Source organism: Lissotriton helveticus, chromosome 5_1 (assembly GCF_964261635.1).
Source record: "Lissotriton helveticus chromosome 5_1, aLisHel1.1, whole genome shotgun sequence".
Classification (NCBI taxonomy): Eukaryota; Metazoa; Chordata; class Amphibia; order Caudata; family Salamandridae; genus Lissotriton; species Lissotriton helveticus.
The window spans coordinates 740,731,272-740,757,269 of record NC_136065.1 but is presented as its reverse complement, the minus strand read 5'-3'; the positions used below and the strand labels follow the sequence as shown (position 1 = coordinate 740,757,269).

Genomic DNA, 25,998 nt, shown 5'->3' with positions numbered 1-25,998 from the left:
TTCATGGATCGCGACCAGTGCTTAAAGTCTGTAAAGTCCAACTTAGTAGCAGGATAGACCAAAGCTGTGATTGCCCATGTTGCAAAAGGATGTCACTCTCTATGATGTCAATAACAGGGGACACAATGTTACCCAGAAAATATCCTAGGGGATAATGTAGTCGTACCATTGTCAACCACTGCTAAAGCCTTTTCTAAATTTGCTCTGTCAATTTCACGTATTCTCTCAGCAGCTTCCTGCTGTGAAATTTTCGACACTTCATTGTATATAGCATACTGAAAGTACTTTTGGTGTGGCTTTCGAGGACCTAACAAAAAAACCCTGTAAATCCATGTCATCAGAAAGAAGAGAAGTTTTGTTTCTCCTCAGCCAAAGTTGAATGTTTTAGCCACTCTAGGTACCCTTTTCCAATGCTGTATGTTGTTTACTTCTAAGTGTTTTGTCTGAACGTAACGTGGGTCTGGCCTACTTATCCTGAACCCTTTTATGTTGTACAGAAAATGTGCCTGACATCCGTTAGTGTCTAACACTCACACTAACCATCCCTCTGGACCGGAACGTGAAGAATTATTTGTGCAATTATTTAAGCATGCTGTTGAATATGTCCTCCGTGTAATTTGTGAATTGCTGCCAATTCCTAATGCATGCAAAAGTGAGAATTTTTGGTGTGTTTAGATCCTTTATCTTGGCCAGGCAGACTCGACGTCTGCTGCAGTTTTATTCAGGAAAATGGTTTGTTTTGAGGCATGCTGGGAGTAAAGCCTCGTCCCCTGAACCTGCCAATCTCTAGTCCCCCATATAGATTTCAAATCAATATTGTCTCTTCAAAAGTCACCCTTGTGTTGACAACTGGGAAATGAAAGATGCAGAATAAATCAATTTTGTGTCAGAGCATATTTTCCTTCGCCGGGGAAGGTGTCCGTTTATAATAAAAGGACCCTGGGTCTGCTGGATTGTGACCTGAAAAATATTCAAACTTCTGTCCAAATGTCTACCCTGTGGCGGAGTGGGACAGTGTTCCCATTGGGTGTAATTAAATACTGCATGTGGAGTACTTGCTTTATGTAAATAATGGTGACCATAATGGTGAAAGAAACCATTTCATCATTATTAGATGTACCATCATACATTTCCTCCCTATTAAATACAGGGTAATTTTCTAAATCAGCAAGCATTTCATGTACCTGTTCTTACCTTGTTTGGCGCTCCCCGGTCCACCGCAAGTTTAATTTGATTGATGTGGAGGGAGTCCTAGCCATTTCCAGTTTTGCGGTGAGGTCGACGTTCTAGCGGCCCCACTTTCCTCATAAAACCGGATGCTTTCTCCAACGCGCAGCGTAGATTATTGCCGAAGTGAGTGTGCCTAATGCTATAATCCCCTAGCACAGTTTTAAAAAGAAAGAAACGTTCATTTTAACTTGCGGCATTCTGCTTTCTATGTGCAACCTGTTCTTACCTTGCATGGCGCTCCCCGGTCTACCGCAAGTTTAACTTGATTGATGTGGAGTCATAGCCATTTCCGGTTTTGCGGTGAGGCTGGCGTTCTAGCGGCCCGGCTCTCCTCAAGAAACAGGATGCTTTCTGCGACGCGCAGCGGACACGCCAAAGGCAAGCCCGTCTGCGTCCGTCCGCGGCCTTCCGTCGCCAGGAGCCAGTCACCCTGCTCCTTTAATTTCAACCCTTGACAGAAGCACTAAGCTAGTCTACACTAGTAACGGCTTAACAAAGATGAGAGGGCATTTTCCAGCAGGATGCACTTGGCATAAACTTACAGAAAATCCCAGTCATGTAGAGGGTCCTTTTATGTGCAGAGCATGCAAATTCCGAAGTATGGATAGTGACTCTGCGCTCTCTACCTTAGGTCACGCCCACCCTCCAAGATTACCGTGCTAGGAAGAAAGATCGGAAGCTAAATAATACTTGTACATTCACTTCAACGGAGTGGAAAGGCTTTCTCTGCAACATTAGGTCTCTGCCGAAACATGCCTCAAAAGTGTGGCATTGGTTGGACTCTGAGAAACCGGACCATGGCTTTCTAACCGAGACCTGGTTAAAGCCCAGTTCCACCCCTGCAATCTCTGTGGCACTCCCTGAAGGATATAAGTTGCAGAGACTAGATAGACAACATAAAACGGGTGGAGGAATAGCCATTGTATTACAGAGATTGGGTGACAGTTACGGTCCTGGAGGAAATAATTAACGACAAAATTGTGATCCATGTGTTTCGGTAAGATCTCACCCCTCAGTTGAATTGGAAGGGAGCTTTAGTTTATCGCCCTCCTGGCCCTATGGCAGACTTCTCAACTAAGTTGGTGGAATTAATAGCACCATATACTATATCTACCAATAATTTTCTCCTACTTGGAGATTTTAACATCCACAGTGAGCGAGTGGACAATGCCGAAGCAACGGCTTTCCTTGCCGACCTCGCAGCTCTAGGTGTAACTAAGATTAACAACGGTCCCACTCATACAGCTGGCCACACCCTGGATATTATTTTTACAAACTCTCCCCGTATTACTTGTGACTCTCCCCGGAGAATTAGTTGGTCAGACCACGCTTTCATTGATTTTAAGATTAAGGGACCCAGAGATCCGGAAAAGCCAGGCGCTGCCTGAAACTATTCATTCAGACAGTGGCATAAAGTTACCCCGAAGCCTTTTCAGCCGTTTTCCCTACCACTTGGGATGGGGAACACGAAAAAGTAGAGGAAGGGCTAGCTCGCTTTAAGGCTTTAGCCAAAGCTGCTATTGATCAACTTGCACTTTTGTAAACCTCTATGGGTAAGTCAAGACCGCTTCAAGCAGCTTGGTTTACTGCGGAGTTATGCATAGAGAAAGGGCACTGTTAAAACCTTGAGAGGCAGTGGAGACGGTCCCATGATACTGGTGACAAAGAAAAATACAAAACTATACTTGCTCAATACCATAAAAATATTAAAATTGCCCAGAAGACTTCCATCGCATTGCAGCTAACCAAGGCTGGGAATGCCCCTAAAGTATTATACCAGATCCTCAAGACCTTCACAAACCCTAAAGCGTGTGATATGGAGGAATCTCCATCTCAAGCCTTATGTGACACGATTGGGGAATATTTTTAACAGAAAACAGAGGCCATCTATGATAAAATCATCACAGCTGGCAATCTGAGTCCAACTATAATTCATGAATTCTCCCCTGACATAAAGAAGACACATTTGAAGAGCTTCCCCCTTCTGACTTGTGATGAAGTGGATGCTCTATTACATACCGTCAGATCAGGTTCCCCCCCCTTGATGTTGTACCGGCCAAAAAATCGGCGAGCCTTTCAAAACAACTGTCTTCCCCTATTTGTTCCCTTTTTAATGCGTCACTAAAGGAAGGTTATCTGCCTGCAGAATGGAAGGCAGCACAAGTCATTCCACTACACAAAAACACCAAGGCCTCCATGAAAGATCTTTCTAAACTGCGACCTATATCTCTCCTCCCGCTCCATGCTGGAAACCCACATCAACATACATCTATCAGCCTATGTCAAAGCGTCAAATTGCCTGAATGTGTCACAATCGGGCTTCAGGCCAAAATATAGTACGGAGTCAGCCCTAGTGGCAGTCACGGACAATATTAGGACATCACTTGACAGAGGTCAATCCACCTTATTGGTGCTTTTAGACCTCTTGGCGGCATTCAACACTATAAACCATCAAATTTTCCTCAGATTAGAGGAGTCCGGGCTAAAAGATAAGGCACTGCAGTGGATGACCAGCTTCCTTTCCGACCGTTCCCAGTCAGCTTGGGCCCATATATGTCCAAGTCTAAAGAAGTTGTCCAAGGGAGTTCCACAGGGCTCTTGCTTAAGCCCTACCTTATTCTAAATCTATATTGCTTTCTTGGCCAACCTTATGAGGACATTTGGATTTGTTCCAATATCCTATGCGGATGAAACCCAGCTCACCTTCTCCTTTGACAAACATTTTACCATAGCCCTAACCAACTTCTCTGCCGGCATGTTAGCAGTATCTCAGTGACCCGTATTTATTGTGTTTGGTGTATTCTTTGTTGTTACTTCCATCCCATGGGAGCAGGGCTATGTGAAATCTAGTTTGTTTTAAAGGTTCTGCTTAAATAAACAGTAGGAAATGAGACTCCATAATATTTGCCTCCTTTGTCTTCACCTTAAGTTTCAAGACGTGCAAAAAGTGTGGATGACAGCAGCTTTTGGTGCAGTTGGAGGCACTAGTCTTGGCACTGGTTCTGAGTTGACTTCTTGAGAAATGCATATCTCTCAACCTTTTGAAGTAGCTTAGTGGGTGACACAACCAATTTTGGCGGGAAACATACCATTTTTTTTAACCTCACAATATTCTACATTTCAACATTGTATATTTAAAGAAAACAAGACAAACATGATTGGATATTTAACAATGTAATATTTTAGATGGGCTTTTTACGTTTTCAACTTTCTCTTACCTGTGAAATTGTCTAGCAATCAGTCGGATACATAGTTCAATTAGGTAAATGAGATGAACAGCTGATAACTGGTTCCAGTCCCAGAGGCTGAAAAAGATGGGGAATTAAAATTGGGTCATAGCGGCATGTACTACCATACTGCTGAATGAAAAATATTATTATTAATATTAAACTCACATTGTTCATAGAAGCCTCTATTATTATTATTATTATTATTATTATTATTATTAAACTCACATTGCTCATAGAAGCTGCTATTAGTGTAGGTGAACAGGACAGGTGGGTTAGTTGAAAGGTGCATATAGAAATATGAGTGACAAAGCTGCCCTTTTAAGTGCTTCAAGCATACCTCTTAGGTGGTTAGCCCCAAGCTCATGTCAGTACAAGAATTGGCTAGAGCAGCAAAGACTTTGCTTGAACCACAGGTAATACAGTCCACTACTAAAAGATAGTCTGCGATCAGTACTCTCGAAACCAGCTAAGTCATTTTTAAAATAGCCCAATATTTGGGCATTTACGCAAATCATTTTCACATCTTGGATCAGTTAAGTTCATTTTTATGAGAACTAGCTAAGTCTGGCAACACTACTTATAACAGCTGGTGTGGTGTGCCTCACTTCAGTGACATTGATCCAGCGGTAATTTCACAGTCTTTTCTCAATGCAAAACATAATTTACCTCTAGTTTACCGCTTTAAAGGTGATGGACCTTTGCCACCGATAATCACCTTCAGGAGACTTTACATAAACATGATGATCAAAATGCAATTAATATTTAGGCCAATAATGAGAGTTGTGAGTATTTTAAAGCATTGCGGATTTTGTAAAACTATGTTCTGCAATAAAAAACTGCCTATCGGTCCCCTCATCAAAAAAAGAGAATGTTCCAAGGTGGTTCGAATGTGCTTGTTCTGCGCTGCGCACTAACCGCAAAACCTAGATGTATAATAGAGGTACAGATAGCAAGGAAAACGTATAAAACCAAAATTGCAGAGCGGAAAGCCGCATTATTAACAGAGCAGTGGGAGGAACTGGTTGGATGTGCAACCCAGAAGAGTAGTGCTCTCTTCTGGTCTGCCGTCAGAAAAACGCGAGATATGGGTTAACAACTGACCACAATAAGCTGCACGATAATCAGTAGTGTCTGGGAGAACCATTTCTCCAAAATATATGCCACCCCATCTGAGGACACAACAAGCTTTGTCCCCGTGCAACTGTGTTGCCTGGAGATCGGGCTTCAGGAGGTAGAAGTGGCCATCAGACAGAGTCTTGGTAACAAGGCTCCTGGTCCGGATGGACTCCCAATAGATGTTATCAAGTGGAGCCCAGATTTATGGGCACCGATCCTTCTCAACGTTTTCAATAGTTTGCCCCTAGTGCCCATGCCTAATACTTGGTCTACTAGCATTATCGTCCCAATATTTAAAAAGGGCGATAGAGCAGACCCGATTAATTACAGACCAATCTCGCTCTTAGACAATACCCTAAAGATCCTGGGGCGAGTCCTTTATAACAGGGTGTTGGAGTGGACGGAAGACTGTGGATTGTTGGATCCCTGTCAGATGGGGTTCAGAAGTAAGGTGGGCACGGTTGAGCAGTGCTTGAATCTGAAATTAGTGATCGACAAGTATAACTTCGCTCGATCATCCCCGATCTATCTCGCATTCATGGATCTCTCATCCACATTTGACCTAGTCAACAGGGCCAAACTCTGGTCCATTCTCTTGGATTATGGACTAGATGAGGCCCTTGTAAACTTTTTGGCTTATCTCCACACTGACCTTAAAGCGCAAGTTCGAATTGGGATGGGCGGGGAAGTCTCCTGTGCAATTAAAGTAGAAAGAGGGGTCAGACAGGGGTGCGTTTTAGCACCCCTTCTTTTTATTATTTACATTAACGGACTAAGCAACTGTCTAAAACAGGTGACACCAGACGTTCCGATGATTAAGGGGCAACCATTACCGGTCCTCCTATACGCAGACGATGCGGTCCTTATGGGCCGCACCCCAAATGCGCTTCGTCTACTTGTTAAAACCTTTGTACAATATATGGAGGCCTTAGATTTACGTGTGAGTTTTAAAAAATCTTTTATTATGCCATGTGGCCCAGGGAAACGGAAGCTTAATACTATACATGTGGGGACTGATAAGCTAGACTTTGTGAGTACATTCCCAAAGCTGGGGATGGTTTTTGCTGCGAGCGGCTCGTGGAGTGGGCATTTGGCCCACGCCACGGACAAGTTCTCAAAAGCCATCAATTCCATCTTGAGCTTGCCTCGCCCAAAGAAAATAGGTGCTACTATAGCTATTTTAAAGATTTTTAAACTACAGTGCGTATCAGCAGCCACATATGGGGCAGAAGTTTGGGGCCTGGGAAATACCCCTAGCATTCAAAGAGAAGAAAATCGTTTCTGCAGAAAGGTCTTGGGTGCCCCAATCTCATCCTCTGAGTTAATCTGTCACCAGGAATTAAATCTGCCTTATACATGCGACCAGTTTTATTCTGGCTTAGAATCTGGAAAAACAACTCTGCTGCCCTAACTCAGGATATTATAAATGATTGTCTGAGTTGCGATAAAGGATTAGCAATCCCCTGGCTCGCAGGAGTCTTCAAAACCCTGCACGCCGTGGGCAGGTGAGACCTCTTCTCTGACCAATCTAGAATAGACCTTAAAAACAAAAGCGAGTTAAAACAAATCATCAGTTGTGACCTATATGGGTAATCGATTGAATAGGCAACCATCTCCACTATATCTTACCCTGCCCATGACCAATTGGGAAAGATCGTTGCTGTTTCGCCTAAGGGCTGGCTCGGTAAAATTCTTGGTGTTTCCCTTTTGGCCTTTATCAGTCATCACATCTCAAACCTTGCCCCTGTGATGGAACGAGCACACAAAATGATTTGCATTTTCTATTCTTCTGTAACTTTTATTTAAAATATATCAACTGGTTTTTTATTACCATATTTTAGAAAACGAAGACCCCTTTCTTTAGGGGATTCCTATTTAATGCTGCTTTCTTTGGACACTGATGAACTGGACCTTCGCACTAGCACTTTTTTGAAACTGACAACCCGTGCCCGTAAAATGATGGAAAACCCATGAAATTTGATGTATGAGAGCTGTAATAATTTTAAATTTTGATCATTGTAAATTGCTTTGTAAAGAGATTATGGGACGATCTAAATGTATTTGTTGCTTTTATGAATTTTATGAAATTCGAATAAAGGTATTTTGAATTTGAGTATTTTAAAGGGTTTTATTTTCTAGTCAAAAGTTACGTTTTCTCTGATTCTTTATTCATTAATTTTCAATCAGGTTACAGTTTTAAGAAATAGGAAAAATAGAATTAATACAGATATATTATAGATTGCATACAAAGCACTCCATAAAGAAAAGGGAATGCAGCATAAAATGTCAGTCAGAACTCTTTAAAGAGTTTCAGGAAAAATATAATTCAAGAGTGAGTTTCGCAAGGCTACTAAATAATTAATAATTGGTAAAAATTGTGAGAAGTTGGCCTGATATGTGATGTCCACTATTCTAGTGGGCACCCTGTATCAGTCCAAACAACCCTTATGGTGATGGTTGTAAAGTCAACCTTATAGGCCAGCTATTCTAGTGGTAGCATGGACAAAGCAGTCTTAGACTAAAACTTCAGAGAGCATGTGAAGCCAGCTGTTTTACCATATGTAACCCCTTGAATACCAAATGAAAGGACACCACACAGGTTATATATAAAATATATATGTATTTATTATAAACACAACCCCTCTGAACTCCTTATGAGGTCAGAGGCTAAAGCACATAACAAGTTATTCAATTAACATACAGTAAGTTGCACAAAATACAGTCGAGCCCTAGGGGCGTTGCAAACTATATACTAAAATAGTGGTATAAGAACCACGTCACGAACAGAGCATAGGCCTAGGGCCTAGGGAATCGATTGGGCTACACTGAGCTAACGAGAGTTAGGAAGCAGGAGGCCCACGGGATGCATGTGCAGTGTCTAAACACACACGCGAGTTACCATAGGGATACAATGGTAGCGTAAGAATCAGAAACGAGTTGATTTAGGACACTTCCGGATGGACTAGGAGAAAGCTACTTAAAACTAGGACACTTGGATAGTCAATACCCACAGGAGCACCGGAGTACTTGCGTTACCTCACCCACAGGAGCCGGGTGCATAGATGTCAAGTTGTCGGGTTTCGTCGCTGAATCCTATGGAGACCTGTAAAAAGATGCTGCAGCCGACCAGGAGAGAAGTGTCCGGTTGGATCCAAGGGTGGATCGAGGATGAAGAGTACCTGAAAGCAGAGGGGACAGAGTCTGGGTCACTAGCCAGTGGCCAGGAAGGAACCAGGCGATGTCGCGAAGCAATCAGGTGATGTCGTGAAGCTTGTCTCTGCAGCCACGTGGACCAGGAGGCGTCGACGACAACCAGGCGCTGGATACGGACTGTCCCACGAAGGATCTCGCTGTCGGCGGTGTCGGCTTCCGGATGGGAGTCAACAGGCCTTGGCAAATGCAACCCACGCAGGAATCGAATATTCGCTTCCAGGCAGACCAGCAAGTGCTGGGGAGCCTCTCTTTTTCAGAGAACCAAGGGCAAGCCTGGAGCAACCAGGCAAGCGGTGCAAATTCAAAGGTTCGTCGTCACAGAGGCCACTAGCCAACGGGCAAGTGACCAGACAGACGTGTCGAGCACAAAAGTACTAGCAGGCCCCACGCGGCACTCGGTGAGTGTGGGGGGCTGTGCGTCGGTGCAAAAGGTGCTCGGGCTGGGGCTTCTCAATCCCCAATGCACAACTTCGAGGGTGCCTCAGAAGCTGCACAAGTAGCAATGAGCAGGTTTTTCAAGATGTCCGGTCCCACGTCTCTCGTCGCCTCCACGGGTCTCAGCTTTGCTGTGGCTGTGGATCGGGCTGAAGGAAGTCTGGAAGTCCAGTTCTTGTCAGGCTCTGTGCTCGGGCTCCGGCGGGAGCATCGACAAAGCAAACCGCAGATCGCTGGATGATGCCTGTTTGCATAGGGTGGTCACTCCTTGACCACAAGGGAGATTCTTCAGTCTTCTAGTTGCAGTAGAATGTCGAAGGTCCAGAGTTTCGTTTCAAGTTTCAGTTCAGGATGAATCTAAAGTCTCTTGACTCAGCTCCTACCTTTATACCAATCAAAGGGGCTGGATTACCTGCTAGCTCCCTCCTATGGGTTGGACCAGGGAAGGGGGTGGTTACACCCCTTTCCCTTTGTCCAGTTTCGCGCCAGAGCTGGGGCTGGAGTGCCCCAGCAACTGGTTTGAACCGGACTATGCATGGAGCACCTTGTGGCCCCAGGCAGTGTCTCATTTCATTCAGCCCTCCCTGCCCCAATACACTAAGGCCTGTCTGGGGTGGTGCTAGCACCTCCCAAGGCAGGAAATCTATTGTCCAAGCTTCCCTCGCTGGAAGGACTCCCAGCAGCAGGAGGTCATACTTGTGTCTGTGGCAGCAGCATCCATTTTGTGATGCTGAGGCTCTGGTTAACTTTAACCCGGATTAACAGGAACAGCGTGTCTTCTCCCTCTAGAAGGGTGGAATGCTACCCCCGTCACCAGAACTGGCGAAAGGGGTAGTATTCCAAAGCGTATGACACCTTACACGACATGTTGTGATAAAGCCAAACCAAAGTTAGCATTTAACCGTGAGGATTATAATGCACTTAACAGCATATGGTATGGCTATATCATAGAACAGCTATAAGGACATGATTCCGAAAGCTGCAGACAGGCTCAGCTCATGCTAGAGCCTCATCTCACATAAAACCAAGCACTCTGCCTTCAGGATTGTTAATAATATAAAAGATTACCAACTACACACTTCTTTTTGTCCTCTAATTTGAGGAAAACAAACTAGTATTACTTTTTAGTTTGTTAGGTATCCTTTATTCATACCTCTTTGTTTTGTTATTACATCCTTTTAGTATTTTCATGTGTGAGAAAAACACTGAACATTATACACTTTACACATAAATACAATACAATTCCACAATACATCTATATACAATATACAATTCACATCTAATTTTTTCAACAAACAACTGATCTTTATAGTGTGTTTTTCGATAACCACAACAGGACAAAATCAAGTTAAACTAAAGGTTCAATCAGCAGCAAATTAATGTGAAAAAAAGTGGGGCTCAATAAACCACAAATGAATTCATTGATCTACTACACGTTTAGTGTCAGTTTTCCTTAATATGCCTATTAAATGTGTAGTTGGTAATCTTTTATATTATTGAATTTGATGGTCCAACCAACTACATGTCCCAGGGCCTAACTCCTTAATCTAACAAAGTTCAGGATTGTTTAGGCCTGCCATAGGAGTGACTTATAGGTATATATGTGTCTATATATAATGGTAGGTATAGGAATACTATACCTAAGCAAGGGGTGATTACACGACCTTGTCCCAGCTGAGCGATCAGCCTGTTGTGTCAGTTTGGATGGCCAGCCAGGGGTGGCATAAGATATGCTGCAGCCCCAGGTAGGCCTTGGATGCACCTATGCCCTGGGTACCACCTATGGTACACTATACAGGGGCTCACAAGGTGACCCAACATCCAATTAGGTATGTACCTAAAGTACATGGAGTCCATTTTACAGTGAGAGCAGATAGCCTGGGGCCCTGAATTGCAGGATCCCAGGCCAACTAAGTCGAAAACCAGCTAAACACTAGGCAAAAAGTTGGGTGTAACCATAGTCCGATATCCATCCTCCTACAAAAATCTCCCATAAAGAGAAATAACTGCATAAGACAAATAGATCTTTTCAAAACCAGTTAGTCAAAAGGATCAAACTAAAGTTTTAGCATCAAGATCATTCAGCTGCTCTTTCTCTGCGCTCGTCTGTTCATCTCTGCTTCTCTGTGTCTCACACAGAAAGGCTGCTCCTTGAATGGCCCTCCCTTCACAAGACCACAGAAGAATGTGATCTGCCAAAAAGCAAGGCCAGCCTACACCTTCCTAAAATATGTGAACAAAGCCACCTCCTCCCTCTGTCTCTCCACGGACGCAATCTCCACCCAGTCTGCACCCGCGACGTTCACATACCTAACCCGAATGATGTCTATTCAGATCTGCTACCTCTCCTCATCTCTCCTGACACGCCCCCTAAGGGGTCAATATTTATACCCTAATTTGTGGCTGACTATACTAACAATATTGCAGTTTCAGTAGAAACTCGCCCTGGGATTGGTTGGCACAGGTGACATAGGGATCTTAGCATCCTGTTCTCATCGCAAGTCCAACCCATACCGGTTCTGACAATAGGGGTTTAATGCTAAGAATAATATACATAGCATGTATCAATAAGAACATTTCTTGCAACAAAATGTATCAATCAATTTCCGTCTCGCTTTCACATCGCACAAAATGTATCAATCAATTTCCGTCTCGCTTTCAAATCGCACACGGGGAAGACACTCTCCCACAAACACTGGTACATTGGCACGGTGATAAGAGTGTGCAGATCATTGTGGCCTTGACCTATGTGTCTTCACTTGAGGCACTTGGCTCTTCATGTAGCTGGTTCTGCACATGCGTCTCCCATTCAGAACACTGCTGACAATTCTTAGCCATGCTGAATTCCTAGGCAGCCATTTCATTGTGGGCCCAAAAGCAAAACAAACACAAACTATATTAATTTATAAAGTAAAGCCCATTATGTTCACCTCCCACCATTCTAATACCCTGTATTAATTATTACCTAGCAAACGCTATTAATTTAAAGCAGCTGTTCTATTATTTGTGCACAACATGCAAAATGTGCAATGTACAACATAGCATAAACATGCACTAGTGCACATTTTCAAAGCACAAACAGTTAATACATGCTCTTTGGAACATGCTCTAATGTTTTAGATAGCTTTTCATGCAACATGTGTTTGCCCCACATGTAGTGTTGGTGCATGGTTGATTAATTACCGTATTTTCCGGCGTATAAGACGACTCGGCGTATAAGACGACCCCCTACTTTTCTTGATAAAATGTAGGTTTCGTGCTATACTCGCCGCATATTCAAAGGTTCGTCTTCAGAGGGCTCACTAGCCAACGGGCTAGCAACCGGGAAGACGCGTCAAGCTGAAATGAAGGAGCAGGCCCCACGCGGCACTCGTGGAGTGTGGAGGGCTAAGCCTTGGTGTCAAGAGGACTAACCTGCACTCCTGTAGTCTGTAGGGGCGATCTAGTGGGGGTCTTCAGAAGATATGTTCCCAACTCCCAATCGCCCCTGCACCCAGAATCCTCTGAGTCCAAGAACGAAAGGGAAAGGGGAAGTGGATAACAAACAAGAGAGACTGCCACACCCTGGTGTCGTCTAGGATTGCGATGTGTAGTGACACCTGTAAAAGTAACAAAACATTAATACGTTCCCTCAAGGTTTGAAGTTCACTTTTCACAGTTCACATTGCAAATGACTTATTCACTTTATTGACATCACAGTTTCAAGGAATACCTGATAAGAGTGTGGAATGCGCTGCTCTCTTTAGATGAATCAATAGCAGGATTAAGTTGGTAAGACTTTTATCCAGAAGGAGCCTGGACCTCCCGTAGTGTGAGTAAGGATATAACCTATATGCGCATATATTATAACCCCTAAACACTTCTCCGACTAGAATGCAGTTCGAGGAGGAGGTAGGTCCACAAATTATGAATTCATACTTCAAACTGGAAATCCACTATATTAGACCTTTTAGGCTAAGTAGGAATGAAGACTGCACTGAATGCCTTTGACACCTCGATATCTCTCAGATGACTCTTGGCTCAGGAGTTCATGAAAAGATGCCGCTATGAAGTGTTCAAAAGGACAATGCAGCTTAGCAAGGATGCTGCGAAGGAACTGATATGACTGGAGTTCAAACTGGAACTTTTATAGTAGTGAGCAAATTCAATAGTAAGTCTCAGAAGTTCCAAGCGCTTATAATCCAGAGGTAGCGCAAGGAATATTCCGCCTTGGAAACCAGACTGAAAGATATCCGCTAAATCACTGTGGAAGCGGCTTACCTCACCACTGACGAAACGATGGTCTAAAGCGAAGTGACAAGTCTTTCAAAGGATACAAAACTGGAAACGAGGAGACTGTGAGTGCGGTTCTTCACCTGCTGACGAAAACCAACATGGAACGGCCACCAGAATGAAAACCTCGAAGAGACTTTCCGGAATGCTGCCGCTTGGTCCAAAATGACGGTTGAAGTGCGCAGAGAACCGGGAGAGCGCGCACAAAATGGCCGCTCGAAATGAGAAAGGCTAGAACGCTAACCTTGTGCTAGAGCGGCACAACGCTGACTTGACCAGTCCGCTATACCGTTCCTGTGTCCATGAATTTCTGCAACCACAGGAACGGTAAAACCAGGGAAACTTCTTGAATTTTACCCCTGGCAATGGAGAACTGCGTGTTGACACCAGGGCGGGCTTGACACTTGGTGCACATGGCGCTCGGGTCTGGGGCTTCTCGTACTCCAATGCACAACTGCGAGGGTGCCTCAGTAGTTGCACAGTTAGCAAGATGTAGGATGTCCAGGGTGTCTGGTTCCTCGTCTCTCATGTCCGCCAAGGGTCTCAGCTTTGCTGTGGATGTGGGTTGGAGTCAGAGAAGTCTGAGAGTCCAGTTCCTGAGTCGCTGAGTCTTCGGGATCCGTCAGGAGCGTCGACAAAGCAGACCGGCAAGTTACTGGTGGTGCCTGTCACTCCTTGACCACAAGGGAGATGTCTTCAGTCTTCTAGTCGGTATAGAATGTCGAAGGTCCAAGAGTTTAGTTTCAGAGTTTCGTTCCAGGATAATCTAATGTCTCTAGACACAGCTCATATCTTTATACTGATTTTAGGGGCTGGATTACCTGCTAGGTCCCTTCTATGGGTGGACCTGAGAAGGGGGTGGTTACACCCCTTTCCCTTTGTCCAGTTTCGCGCCAGAGCGGGGCTGGAGTGCCCCAGCAACTGGTTTGAACCGGGCTATGCATGGAGCACCTTGTGTGTCCCAGGCAGTGTCTGCAAAAGTATCTTTAGATTCAACCTACCCTGCCCCACTACACTACAGGCTGTCTGGGGAGGTGCTAGCACCTCCCTCGACAGGAAACCTATTGTTCAGGTTTCCCTTGCTGGAGTTTCCCCCAGCTGCAGGAGGTCAGACTCGTGTCTGTGGCAGCAGCATCCATTTTGTGATGCTGAGGTTCTGTCTAACTTTAACCGGGTAAAGCAGTAACATACATGACTTTTCCCTCTAGAAGGGTGGAATGCTACCCCCCGCCGCCAGAATTGGCGGGGGTAGTATTCCAAAGTGTTTGACACCTTACACAACATGTTTTGATAAAGCCAAACCAAAGTTAGCATTAACTGCGAGGATTATAATGCACTTAAGAGTATATGGTATGGCTATATCATAGAACAGCTATAAGGAGATGGTTCCGAAAGTTGCAGAGGGGCTCAGCTCCTGCTAGGGGACCCTCTCACATAAAACCAAGCACTCTGCCTCCAGGATTGTTAGGGCCTGCCATAGGAGTGACTTAATAGGTTACCATGTGTCTATATATAAGGTAGATATAGGTATACTATATCTAAGTAAGGGGTGATTACACCACCTTACCCAAGCTGAGTGATCAGCCTGTGGTGTCAGTTTGGATGGCCAGCCAGGGGTGGCGTAATACATGCAGCAGCCCCTGGTAGGCCTTGGACGCACCTATGCCCTGGGTACCTATGGTACATTATACAGGGGCTCACAAAGGTGACCCAATACCCAATCAGGTATGTACCTAAAGTACATGGTATCAATTTAGAGAGAGAACAGCTGGGCTGTGGGTCCGATTAGCAGGCCCATAGCTGCACTAAAGTCGAAAACCCAGAGAATCACAGCAAAAAGTGGGGGTGACCATAGGAAGCAGACCCTACAAGGAGCTGTCATTCTTTCAATGTCAGATGTGGTGTATAGCTGGCTAGTACCGGCCATGTGGCTCCTGGTCTACCTAGTGGACCGAGCCTGGCAATGTGATTTTGATGTTGTAGGGTGCCATTAAACCAGAGCTGATGCTCTTGGTAAGTTAGTGGAATTTCAACATACTCGAAAGGAATGTATTCCGCTGGTGGTTTCTCTATTTTATAGTAGTGGAACTCGTGTGTTACTGCATTTGCTGCAGGAAACAGAATCCATGAATAGAATACCTCTGTCTGCCGATATTCATGTGCCTCTATAACAAATATTACTTTACCACCTCTCGATGATACTCCATTTTCTATAAGTTTTTATAGTGATTGTTTTCCTTATATTTGCCGGATGAGTATGGAATCCGCGTCATTTTGTTGGAGATTTGTGTCGTCTAAAACTGCCTGAGCTGCTAGTGCAGCTCTCTCCCTTTCGTCGTCACTTTCCTTCATTTTTGTTGACTGGAAGTGTTGCAGAACAAGTTTCAAGGAAACAAAGATTAGGTGCACAATATTTTTGGAACACTGTATCCTTCAACGTTGAACAAAGTAAAAACTAATACATAGGATTTTTTTCGTCCTACTTAGTTTAAAGCGGATATTTTATCCTTTAACCCACTCCAGACGTCTATTGGAGTATTTTTACGGGAAAAAGGGGGTCTGTGTGAAAAGCACGACTGAGTTACTCTATTCTCTAGCGTTAAATTATCGCATTACCAAAGTTGGGCGCATGTAGTGTAGTTCCTATATTCCCAATAGGCTCTGCACATTGGAATAGTATATCCTGTAGTTTTAACGTAGGACTGAGGTCGACTAGGTCTCTACCGAATATACTAGACTTAATTGTGTATGTGCCAGATAGCTCAGAGGTCACTAGAAACATTCTCGAATGAACAAGAAGGGATTCGTTTCTGACAACCGCTTAAAACATGACAACTTTGTTCCCCAAGAATAAGAAATATATCTCTAGAGTCGCGGAAACAATAGATAGTTATTTTACTCAGTCAATCGTGCATGCTTCGTTTCACCAGAGGTGCAGAGAAATAGAGAGACAGGCGTTTTCAATAAAAGGTATTTATCGAGCAGTCTTCTTTCACAAGCATAAGAAATGAACTGCTACAATCGTAATACTTTTTGTAAAGTACAATGCGTACAGTACGAAGAGTATTATAAATGAATACTGTAAAAGCATGATATGGTTTCTAAGCGATATAGTACATAAAATACATACATTGATAAATATTGACTAAAAGTACTCAACTGATGCTTCTAAAATACTCCTACCCCGGTGTACCTAACATAGGTCTAGTACAAGGGAAGAAGTGAGGTGTAGCTTAGTTTCAGTATTCAAGAATCTAATCCAAGAATTCTCTTAGGGTCTAGTCAGCTCCATACCTTGGTTTTAGAATGTAGGAGGTCTGGTATCTCTCTCTCAGGACTCTATTTCCCAGCAACCCGCAAGGGTAGCCTGGAAACTCCGGAGCTGGATTTCTCAGCTGAAGAAAGTACAACGTCTCTCAGTGCGTCAGCTGGAGGGTCGGCTTCCTTCGGCACTTGCTGCAGCAGGGCGCGTCGGGGAAGTAGATAGTCGAACTGCTCCAAACCACTGTGTGTTTGTTTGGACAAGTGTGGGCATATTTATACCTTGAAGGTGCCGAGTTTGACGTAAGATTGGACATAATAACGTCATTAGAGACTTAATTCTCTGAAAACTCCATGAGTTCTTGGATAAATTAATATTCATGCAGGGGGAAGTCCCTGACTGCTGAAAGCGGGTCTTTCCAAGAAATCGTTGTAGATTTTCGGAACTAGTGGAAGTAGCCAAGCCGTATTAGGATTTCTTGAGCTATGTCTTAATATGGTTATGATTTCTATGCCTAAATAAGGATACAGTACTTTATATCTATGTAAGGGCAAGAATCGGGAAATTTACACTAGGGTCCTAAAACTCTATACAACGGTTGGTGCTGTCCGCCCATGCTGCCCCCAGTAGCTTTTGAGCATCCTGCGATAGTCCTCCGACTCTCCAGCGATGCCTGAAATCCGCCACGCCACAAGTGGCATTCTCCCCTGTTGGAGAAAGGGATGAGGGAGACCTTGGGGATCCCTCAGAAGAAGAGGATCTCGGGGTAGTAGGATTGGAGAATCCCATGAAAGTTCCAGAAGAACTGAAAACCACACTTGAGACTTCCAATACGGGGTAATCAAGACCGCCTTCGCTCGCTGCCTGCGAACCTGAGTCGTGAGTCGGGGGAAAGGCATAGCCCGCGTCCACTGACCAGTCCTGCGTGAAAGCATCCGTGGCTGCTGCTAGATGGTCCGGCTTCCAACTGTAGAACTTCGGCAGTTGATGGTCCAGCCTGGAGTCAAAGAGATCCACCGAAAACGGACCCCATGTGTCGTTGAGGCAGTGAAAAAACGCAGGTTGGAGCTGCCAGAGGCTCATACCCGTCCAGCTCCTGGAACACCGGTCCGCCACCACATTGGCGACTCCCAGAAGGTACTCCGAAGATACTGAGATATTGTGGGACAGGCAAAAGATCCACAGATCCTTGGCCCGGTCTGCCAGTGCCTTGGACTTCGTCCCTCCCAGGTGGTTGATATAGCGCACATTGTCCATTTTCAATAGGACGTTGCACAAAACCTTGTCCTTGGTCCAACAGCGAATTGCGAAGGAGCCCGCCATCAATTCCAGGCAACTGATATGTAACCGGCCCTCCGCGCGGACCACTTTCCTCCTGTAGATGATTACCCGCAGCGGGCCCCCCAACCCAGCTTGCTGGCGTCGGACTCTATGACCAAGTCTGGATTGCAACCAAAGCTGGCCCTGCCATTCCAGGCCTTCATGTGGTCGAGCCACCCTCTCATTTCCCTGCGCACTTCCTCCGTAAGAGGAACTTGGTCCGAGTACTGAAGCCCTCTGCGGAGGTGTGCTGCCTTGAGGCGCTGAAGAGCTCTGTAATGGAGCGGCCCTGGGAAAATCGCCTGGATGGACGAGGACAAGAAACCCACCACCCTCGCTATCTGGCGAAGCGACTTGAAAGGGCGGGCCAAGGTGCATCGGAGCTCCCTTTGGATCTTGACGATCTTCCTGGGAGGAAGACTGAGGGTCCCAGCCACCAAATCGATGGTAAACCCTAGGAAGGTCACTTGACGGGAAAGGACCAGAAGGGACTTCTTGTCGTTGATGACAAAGCCCAGGTGCTGCAACAAGTCTGTTGAGTCTTTGAGACGATCGGCCAACGGCTCTGGACACTATTCCAGCAACAAGGTATCATCCAAATAGACGATGAGGCGCAGACCTTTCCCCCGTAGCGTCTCCACTACCGGCTTGAGGACTTTCATGAAGCACCACGGTGCTGACGAGAGTCCGAAGTGAAGGGCCGCAAACTTGTACACCAGATCTCTTCATATAAACTGGAGGAAGCGCCTGTGAGGGGGAAACACGGGCACTGTAAGGTACGCGTCTTTCAGATCCAAGCGTACCATCCAATCCCCGGGTTGTAGGAGATTGTGCAAAAGATGTATTCCCTCCATCTTGAAGTGTAGGTAGACCAACAACTGGTTGAATTCCTAGAGGTTTATGACGGGGCGCTGACCGCCATCCGTCTTGTCTACCACGAAGATGTTGCTTAGAAAACCTCATGGGTGAAAGGGGGCTGGGACTATCGCCCCTTTCCGCAAGAGTTCCGCCACCTCTCTGTCTATGAGATTGGCCGTGTCCCGTGCGAAAAGCATCGGTCAGAGTCGAGTTTCCTGTACCGGGAATCCGTAAAACTATCTGGAAACCCCTTACAGTCTTCAATACCCAGGCGTCTGAGGTAATGGACTTCCAATTGCTCACGAAAAGGGCCAGCCTGCCCCCCACCCCGAATTGTGACAGGGGAAATGCACTCACCTGAACCGGCCACCTGCTGGCCACGTCCTCTGCCACCTCGACCTCTGAAACGCTGGCGGGACTGGAAGAACTCTTGCCGTCCTGGATCCGCGGGTTTCTTTCCGCCTCTCTGAGGGCCTTGCGTGTAAAACTTGCAGGCCGAGCGGCCCCTGCCACGGCCGGCGCTGACAAACACGTGGACGGAACACCTTCTTGATTGAAGTCTGCACCTTGTCTAGCGATGTGAAAGTAGAAACAAACTTTGTCAACTGCTTTATAAAAGGGTCTCCAAAGAGGCCACCATCCGCTATTGTGCCCGCCTCTGAAGAGGCCAAGTCACCGAGCTTGGGATCCACCTTGAGCAAAAAGGAACGGCGCCTCTCCGTAGAGAGGGCGAAGTTGGCGTTTCTTAAGAAAACGATTGCCCTTTGAGCCCAATTAGAGATGCGTTCAGGGGATAAGGCAGATCCCGAAGCCTTGGACTCCTCGGCCAATTCTAAAATCTTCGTGAGGGGGCCAGTGATGTCAAGGAGCTTGTCCTGGCATTTTTTCTAGAACCTGTTGATATCCTTTTTGGGGTCTCTAATATACTTCTGAAGGAAAGTGGCCATTTTCTGGTAGACTTCCGGAGTTGTGGCTACCTTCCCTGGCAGAGCCGGTCGAGGGCACTCAGCCCTAAGGCAGGCCCTAACCTCCTTTTCAAGAGGCTTGCGGAGCCGACTCGCCACAAATGCAGACACCTTCAGCGATGGAAGCCACACAGATGATCTGGGATGCACCAGGCCCTCTGGGACCAGCATGTCCACAGGTCCTTCAGGTTGAGCCAAAGGCTCCGATGGGGAAGCGTTGGGATACCAAGAGGTAGACGGGCTCGCCTCGTCCAGGGAATCTCCCTCCGAATCATCGTCCCCATCACCAACAAAATGCGGCTCTTCTGGTGTTTCCGGGGTCAAATTGTGCTCCAAACGCTGAGTTTTTGCCAGGAATGCAGTCTTCAGATGCTCAAACGCCCCTTGTTCAGGCTCTTTAGCCAGCTCTCGTTTCTCAGTGCGCTGGGACTGCCCAGCTTGGATGGCATAAGCTATTTCATAATATGTCGTTCGAAGGGCCCCATTGCCGCTTCTACGGCCTTATGGATGGATGAGTCCACCACATCGCAAAATTCGTCATCCATAAGAATGACTTGGAGGGTCTCTTCCTCTGAATATTCAGTCTCCATCTCTTGGCAGAGTATTGCTGTCACAGGGAAACTGCAACCCTTTGGTATAACGCCCAGAAGGCAGGAGTTTAAGGCGCGAAGCGCTGTATTTTATGCCGCCCGGTGGCTGGTCAGAAAAAAGGGGGGCGACTCACCCTATAATCACCGGGTGTCTAAAGTCTGGGCCTACCCCCGCCACAGCCAGCGAGCCTCAGAAGCTGTCCTCTCGCAAATTGTCTCACGGCAATACAGTCCTGCCAAGCGTCACGCAACAGGTGTGACACTCACGCATTTCAGTGCGGTGATCCGCATCACCGCAATGAAATGCATTGTTACGCATTTTGCCACCAGTGCCAGGCGCGCCACCAGCGGCGCCTGTGCCTGGGCTCTGACTGCGGCTCGAGACGTGCTGTGCTGCCTGAGCCAGAGTTCCTAAATAGTTAACTGCTCTCAGCCTCTGTGGAGTGGCTCTGAGCGCTACAAAGTATCTGCACTCTGCCCAGGCAGGCTCAGCTGCCTGCTGTGTAGCCCTGGAAACTAAATGCGGCGCCGGGGGCTCGGGGCTTACTCACACACTGCAGGGGGAGGGAGGGGCTCCCCTCTCTCAGCATACGAGATATTGCTGTCAATCACCGGCCGTGAGGGGAGGCATAGACATACTCCCAGGCACTAACAAAGCAGGTTATAGCTGAATTTGGGAGCGCAAAATAACAAAGCACGTTATAGCTGGGAGAGACCAAACCGACAGGGGAGCTGAGCTAGCTAGCTTCATGCTGTATTTGTAATCTCCCCTCTGACGTAGGGGGAGACCAAACCGACAGGGAAGATCAGCTAGTTAGAACACTTGCCAGCCCAAGTGTAAGTTAATTCTGCGCAGAGCAGTCTGTCAAAAGAGCGGTTAAAAAAAAAAAAAACAATTCCTGCAATCAGCCGGAGCCAAGCCCCACTTTTGGCAGGTATGCTGAGTACCACGCACGCATAAAGGTGAGGCTCAGAAAACAACTTACGGGACACAGCTAAACATGATGCACAACGCAACAGACTCTGTCTGTTAAATTTGGTGTGCTGAGTTAGACACATGCTACGCTTCTTTTCAGCCAGACCTTTAAAATAGAGGCGGAATAGAAGCAGAGTCAGGCTCCGTAAACTGACATGCACTGACACTGCACTGCCCCGTCGATCTTGGAGAGGCACTGGTTTGGGGTAGGAGGCCCGGGCTGCAGCAGGAGGAGACAGATGTCAACTGAGGCCGACATACAGTGGCTGGTAAGGTCCTCTGCAACAACGTGAATCCTGCGTCTTCAAGTTCAGCAAGCATGTGGGAACTATCAGGTATCAAGGAAGTGCTCGCTTGGCCCAAAGTGGTGAAATTGGTTTCTGAGCTGGCCGGCACCTGGGCCTACTCGTATCTGCTCCCATAAATTGGTGCTGTAGTGCTTCGCAGCCCCTGTGTAGCAAAGCGGGTACGGTGCAGAATCAAGATGACTTTGTTTTCGTTGAGGCAGGCACAGGAAGTCAGGCAAGGGCATATCTTTTACATGGCTCTCGTGCTCCTGACGGCCCGCCCCCAAACAACATAATGACTGTGTCTCGGAAGTCGCTCTTCAATTCACACCTAAGTGTCACACACCCAAGGAGCTTAGATGCCCCTCTGTACTACGTCGTCAGCAGCAAAACAGAGCCCGGCCGCAGCACCAGCGGGAACAGTTGCCATCCTGGGACCTTAATAATTAGGAGGTTAGTACAAAAATGATACTGTCCAAAAGAGCAGCAGTGTGCATTTGTTAGAGGTATATTTTTGGTTCTTTGTCTAATGACATTATTATCGGAATTGAGTTATCTTCTGACTTGGTCATAATGAGTGGCACTGCTTTACAATAGTAATTACTTCTGCAGCCATCAAGAATGTTAACATATTTTGGGTCTGTAAAGGAAAATGAATATTGGTGAAAGCTTTTGTCAAAAGCGTACTGCAGGGCAATGGGTTATGACAAGGGCTAGTTACAAGAAGTTATGAAAAAAGGAAAATTGCAAGAAAAAAACTATTGATAGATTTCTTGAATTATTTACAAAGTGTCAAACATTAACCAGTGAAATGTTACTCCTAAATACACTAAAGGCCTATAAATGTCACACATGGGCAAACTGAAAACCTGTCTGCTATGCCCATACCATCCAGAAACCAGAGCACCTATAGGGCCTGTCTTCTGTTGCTGAGCACTGCTGTCATGCAGTCTGTGTCCCGTTAGTGTCCTTCCATTTCTGGTGCTTTGAAGCAATTAGAGCTTTTTGTTGCTCAGTGGGTAGTAATTTCCAATATTTGTTTGTTTCCTTCATCTTCATTGCTTGACTTTGCTTGCGAGAAAGTGTCACTCATAGTCTTTGAAATGTCACTCATTACACTAAAATTATGAAAATGTCACACATCGCAATCTGAAACCTGGCAGCTATGTCAATAAATCCGACCCTTAAGGGTGTCCTGCTGTGGAGCTGCCAATAAAGCTGTCAACCTGCTAGCAGGCGTCGTTGTCCCAGACACTACCGCAGAGCTGGCACTATGCGCCTTCCAACACTTGCGGGCGCGCTTGTACTCACTGGACCCCGCTTACCGGAAGCAGCAAGGACCAGCGAGATGACATCGAGCCCCCTGCGAGGTGACGTGCAACTGTGATGAAGCAGGGCCGCGAGCAAAGCTTTCCGAACGCTCCCGCAGCCCTCTAAAACCAAAGCGAGAACAATCTGCACACTGGCGCCGCCTCACAGTGCGAGCACCGGAGTGACCGGGAAACCGCTACGGGCCGACAAGCAGGCCCATAGCGAGATGACCCCCCGCCGCGCACGCTGAAAGAGCTGAGCCGGCGCCCGAAAGAAACCCACACCCTCGAGGTAAAATAGCACTGAATATGTACAAACGCAAGAGCAGCCCTAAATTAAACCATTAACAGCGCTCCCAAGACATACGCGCTCGCGTATGACAGTGTGGGAACCAAACGGTCACGAAACAGAAGCACTGCTAACACCTGTAACAAATATCCACAAAGTGATCTGTATCTACATATATAGCCAAAAATTAGCTCAAATACAGTCCAAACACCACAAACATGAGAGAAGTAGAGAAAACTAACTTAACTGCGTGCCAGCAGGAAAGAAAGAGGAGGTGACCCGGGAAGCACACGCCTTCGGGGATGTCGGGGCATGCTGATTGGTGGACACTATGGTCTGACCAGAGCACCTTGGGAGTGCTAGTTTTTTTTTGTTGATTGTTGAGTCGAACACTGCTGGCTGTAGGAATAAAGGAAGTTACAGCATAATCCTCGCCTCCAGACCTGCCATAGAATTATGTACTACTTTAAAAGTAAAAAAAACAAAACATTTCTTAAATTAAATGTACATTCTATAGTGAGGTTAAATCTAAACTAAACACATTTTTCCACCCTGGATTAATTCATTGAGGATGGGTTTTAAATAAAAGCATTTCAGACTGAAGCATTTTGACCAGGACTCAGTTCATGTCTTTCACTTTGCATGCACCAAAAGTGCCACTTTTAAAAAGCATTTGACTAGGCCTCATTTCATGTTTCATGTGCCATGTGTTTTCACTTGCACCAAAATCTGCGTGCCATTTTAAATGCAGTCTGTCTGAAACACATAACAGAGCGATGCTTAATCTTGATGAAATTTGGCTCCATCAACATCATCACAGTGCCAGACACGCCAGGAGAGTGAGGGGGAATAATCTTCAGTCGGTTACAGTAAGTCAGCAAGAATATGTTCACGGCTAGCGAATCTACTGGCACCTTCTAGTCCTCTTAATCTTGTAGTGGGTTCTTTTTAGCATGATCAGCAACACTCCACAATGCAAAAATATAGTTACCATGGGACACCAGTCTGCGGAGTAAGATTCAAGGGCAGCTATCTTAAGCGTGACCAAGCTCTCCCTCCATCATCTTTTTTTTATTATTAAAGGGACAGTTTACTTTACAGTAATACAATCTAAGAATTTGAACCTGAATTTGAGTGACAATATACAGCCTATAGATGTACCAATTTACACACTTACTTTTATATGATATTGTTAACTTCATTGTACTTTTGATGTACAATTCAATCCAGTGAATCATTTTCATTCAAATTGTTCACTGTACTTGTTACATTGATTTTTGGTAACACTAAAATTATCAAAAATAATTTAATTTGGCTAAAAGAAACTGCCTGTGGCTAGCTGTTCTGACACTGCATATGTGTTTTTAATTCTTATCCGAAATGTTTTTACTGGTATGTTTTCAGATTGACAAATACCTCTATGCCATGCGACTTTCTGATGAAACAATATTGGATATCATGGCACGTTTTCGCACAGAGATGGAGAATGGTCTCTCTAGGGACTTCAATCCAACAGCTTCAGTTAAAATGTTGCCAACATTCGTGAGATCGATTCCTGATGGAACAGGTATGCAAGTTTACAATAACTACAGCTGTTTAATTCATGTTGTAGCAATTTATAGTTAACGCCTTGGCTATTTATGGTTTCCGCCTTGGCCTAGGGAACACAAGCAACACAAAGTGGTGTGTGATTCAGATAGATTTGTGAAGAGCGATCTATAGAGTATTGAATGATTAGCGCTAGCTTCTTGTCCATGTTAATCTATTTTGATCATCGTATCGTCAGTTAATCACGCAACAATGGTGTTAATCTGCATACCCATAAACTTCCAAACAGACATTCAAGCATGTGCTCATTACTGAATGTTCTGCAGTATTCTGCGCTCCAAACATTGGCAACCTCATTACCTATATCAAGATTGACACACTTTTCATCTCAGAAACTGGGCTTACCTATCACACATCATAAGCATTCTTGTTCGTGGAGTCTTTATGATTAAGCATGCAGACCTTCATACATAGAAAGAGAGGAGGCTTCACCATTATATGTAAATTCTCCTGTTCTGCTCCCTAGGCACACAATTAACACTTAACTCTCTGATTCGCCTCACATACCACTTTCTACTCAGCATCTCAGTTCAACAACTTACATCTCATCTATTGGCCTCCTGGACACGATTATTTAATTGGTGAATTCTCAGACCGCTTCGCCACTTCATTTATCCTGGGTGACTTCCCAAACAGCGCAAACCTGAAAAATACAAGAATCGTCCTTCTGAACCTCATTGACAGTTTTTTTCTGTATATCCCCATTCAACAAAAGACTCATTTTCTCACCGTCACCAGCCATCCCAAACCATTGGACTGGTCCTAAGACCGCGCTATCCAAGTTCCCTGCTCAGCATCCAACCAACACAATGAGGTCAGCCCAAAAGAGTACAACAAACCTTCAAAGGCTTCTCCAGTGGCAACCTCAATCTCAAATTAATCTCTAGCCTTACCAACTAAAGACCTGATTTTGATGTCGGTGGGACTGCCACTGTCAGTGGTGGTCCGACCGACCAACCGGCGGTCAGACCACAAGCTTTCAGAGGGAAGACTGCCGCCTCCGCCAGGATCTTAGATCCAGACAGGGCGGTGGTCGG

The 25,998-nt window shown here is 45.6% G+C and overlaps 1 protein-coding gene across 2 annotated transcripts in view; it reads left to right on the top strand.

Moving 5' to 3' along the window:
* Positions 1 to 25,998, top strand: part of LOC144754887 (hexokinase-1) — a 1,510,469-nt gene that overhangs the window by 54,290 nt on the left and 1,430,181 nt on the right. For both annotated transcript variants that reach the window (XM_078643208.1, XM_078643209.1), the window contains exon 2: positions 24,758 to 24,920. In XM_078643208.1, coding sequence (XP_078499334.1) covers positions 24,758 to 24,920 — 163 coding nt within the window. The remainder of the gene's footprint in view (positions 1 to 24,757; positions 24,921 to 25,998) is intronic.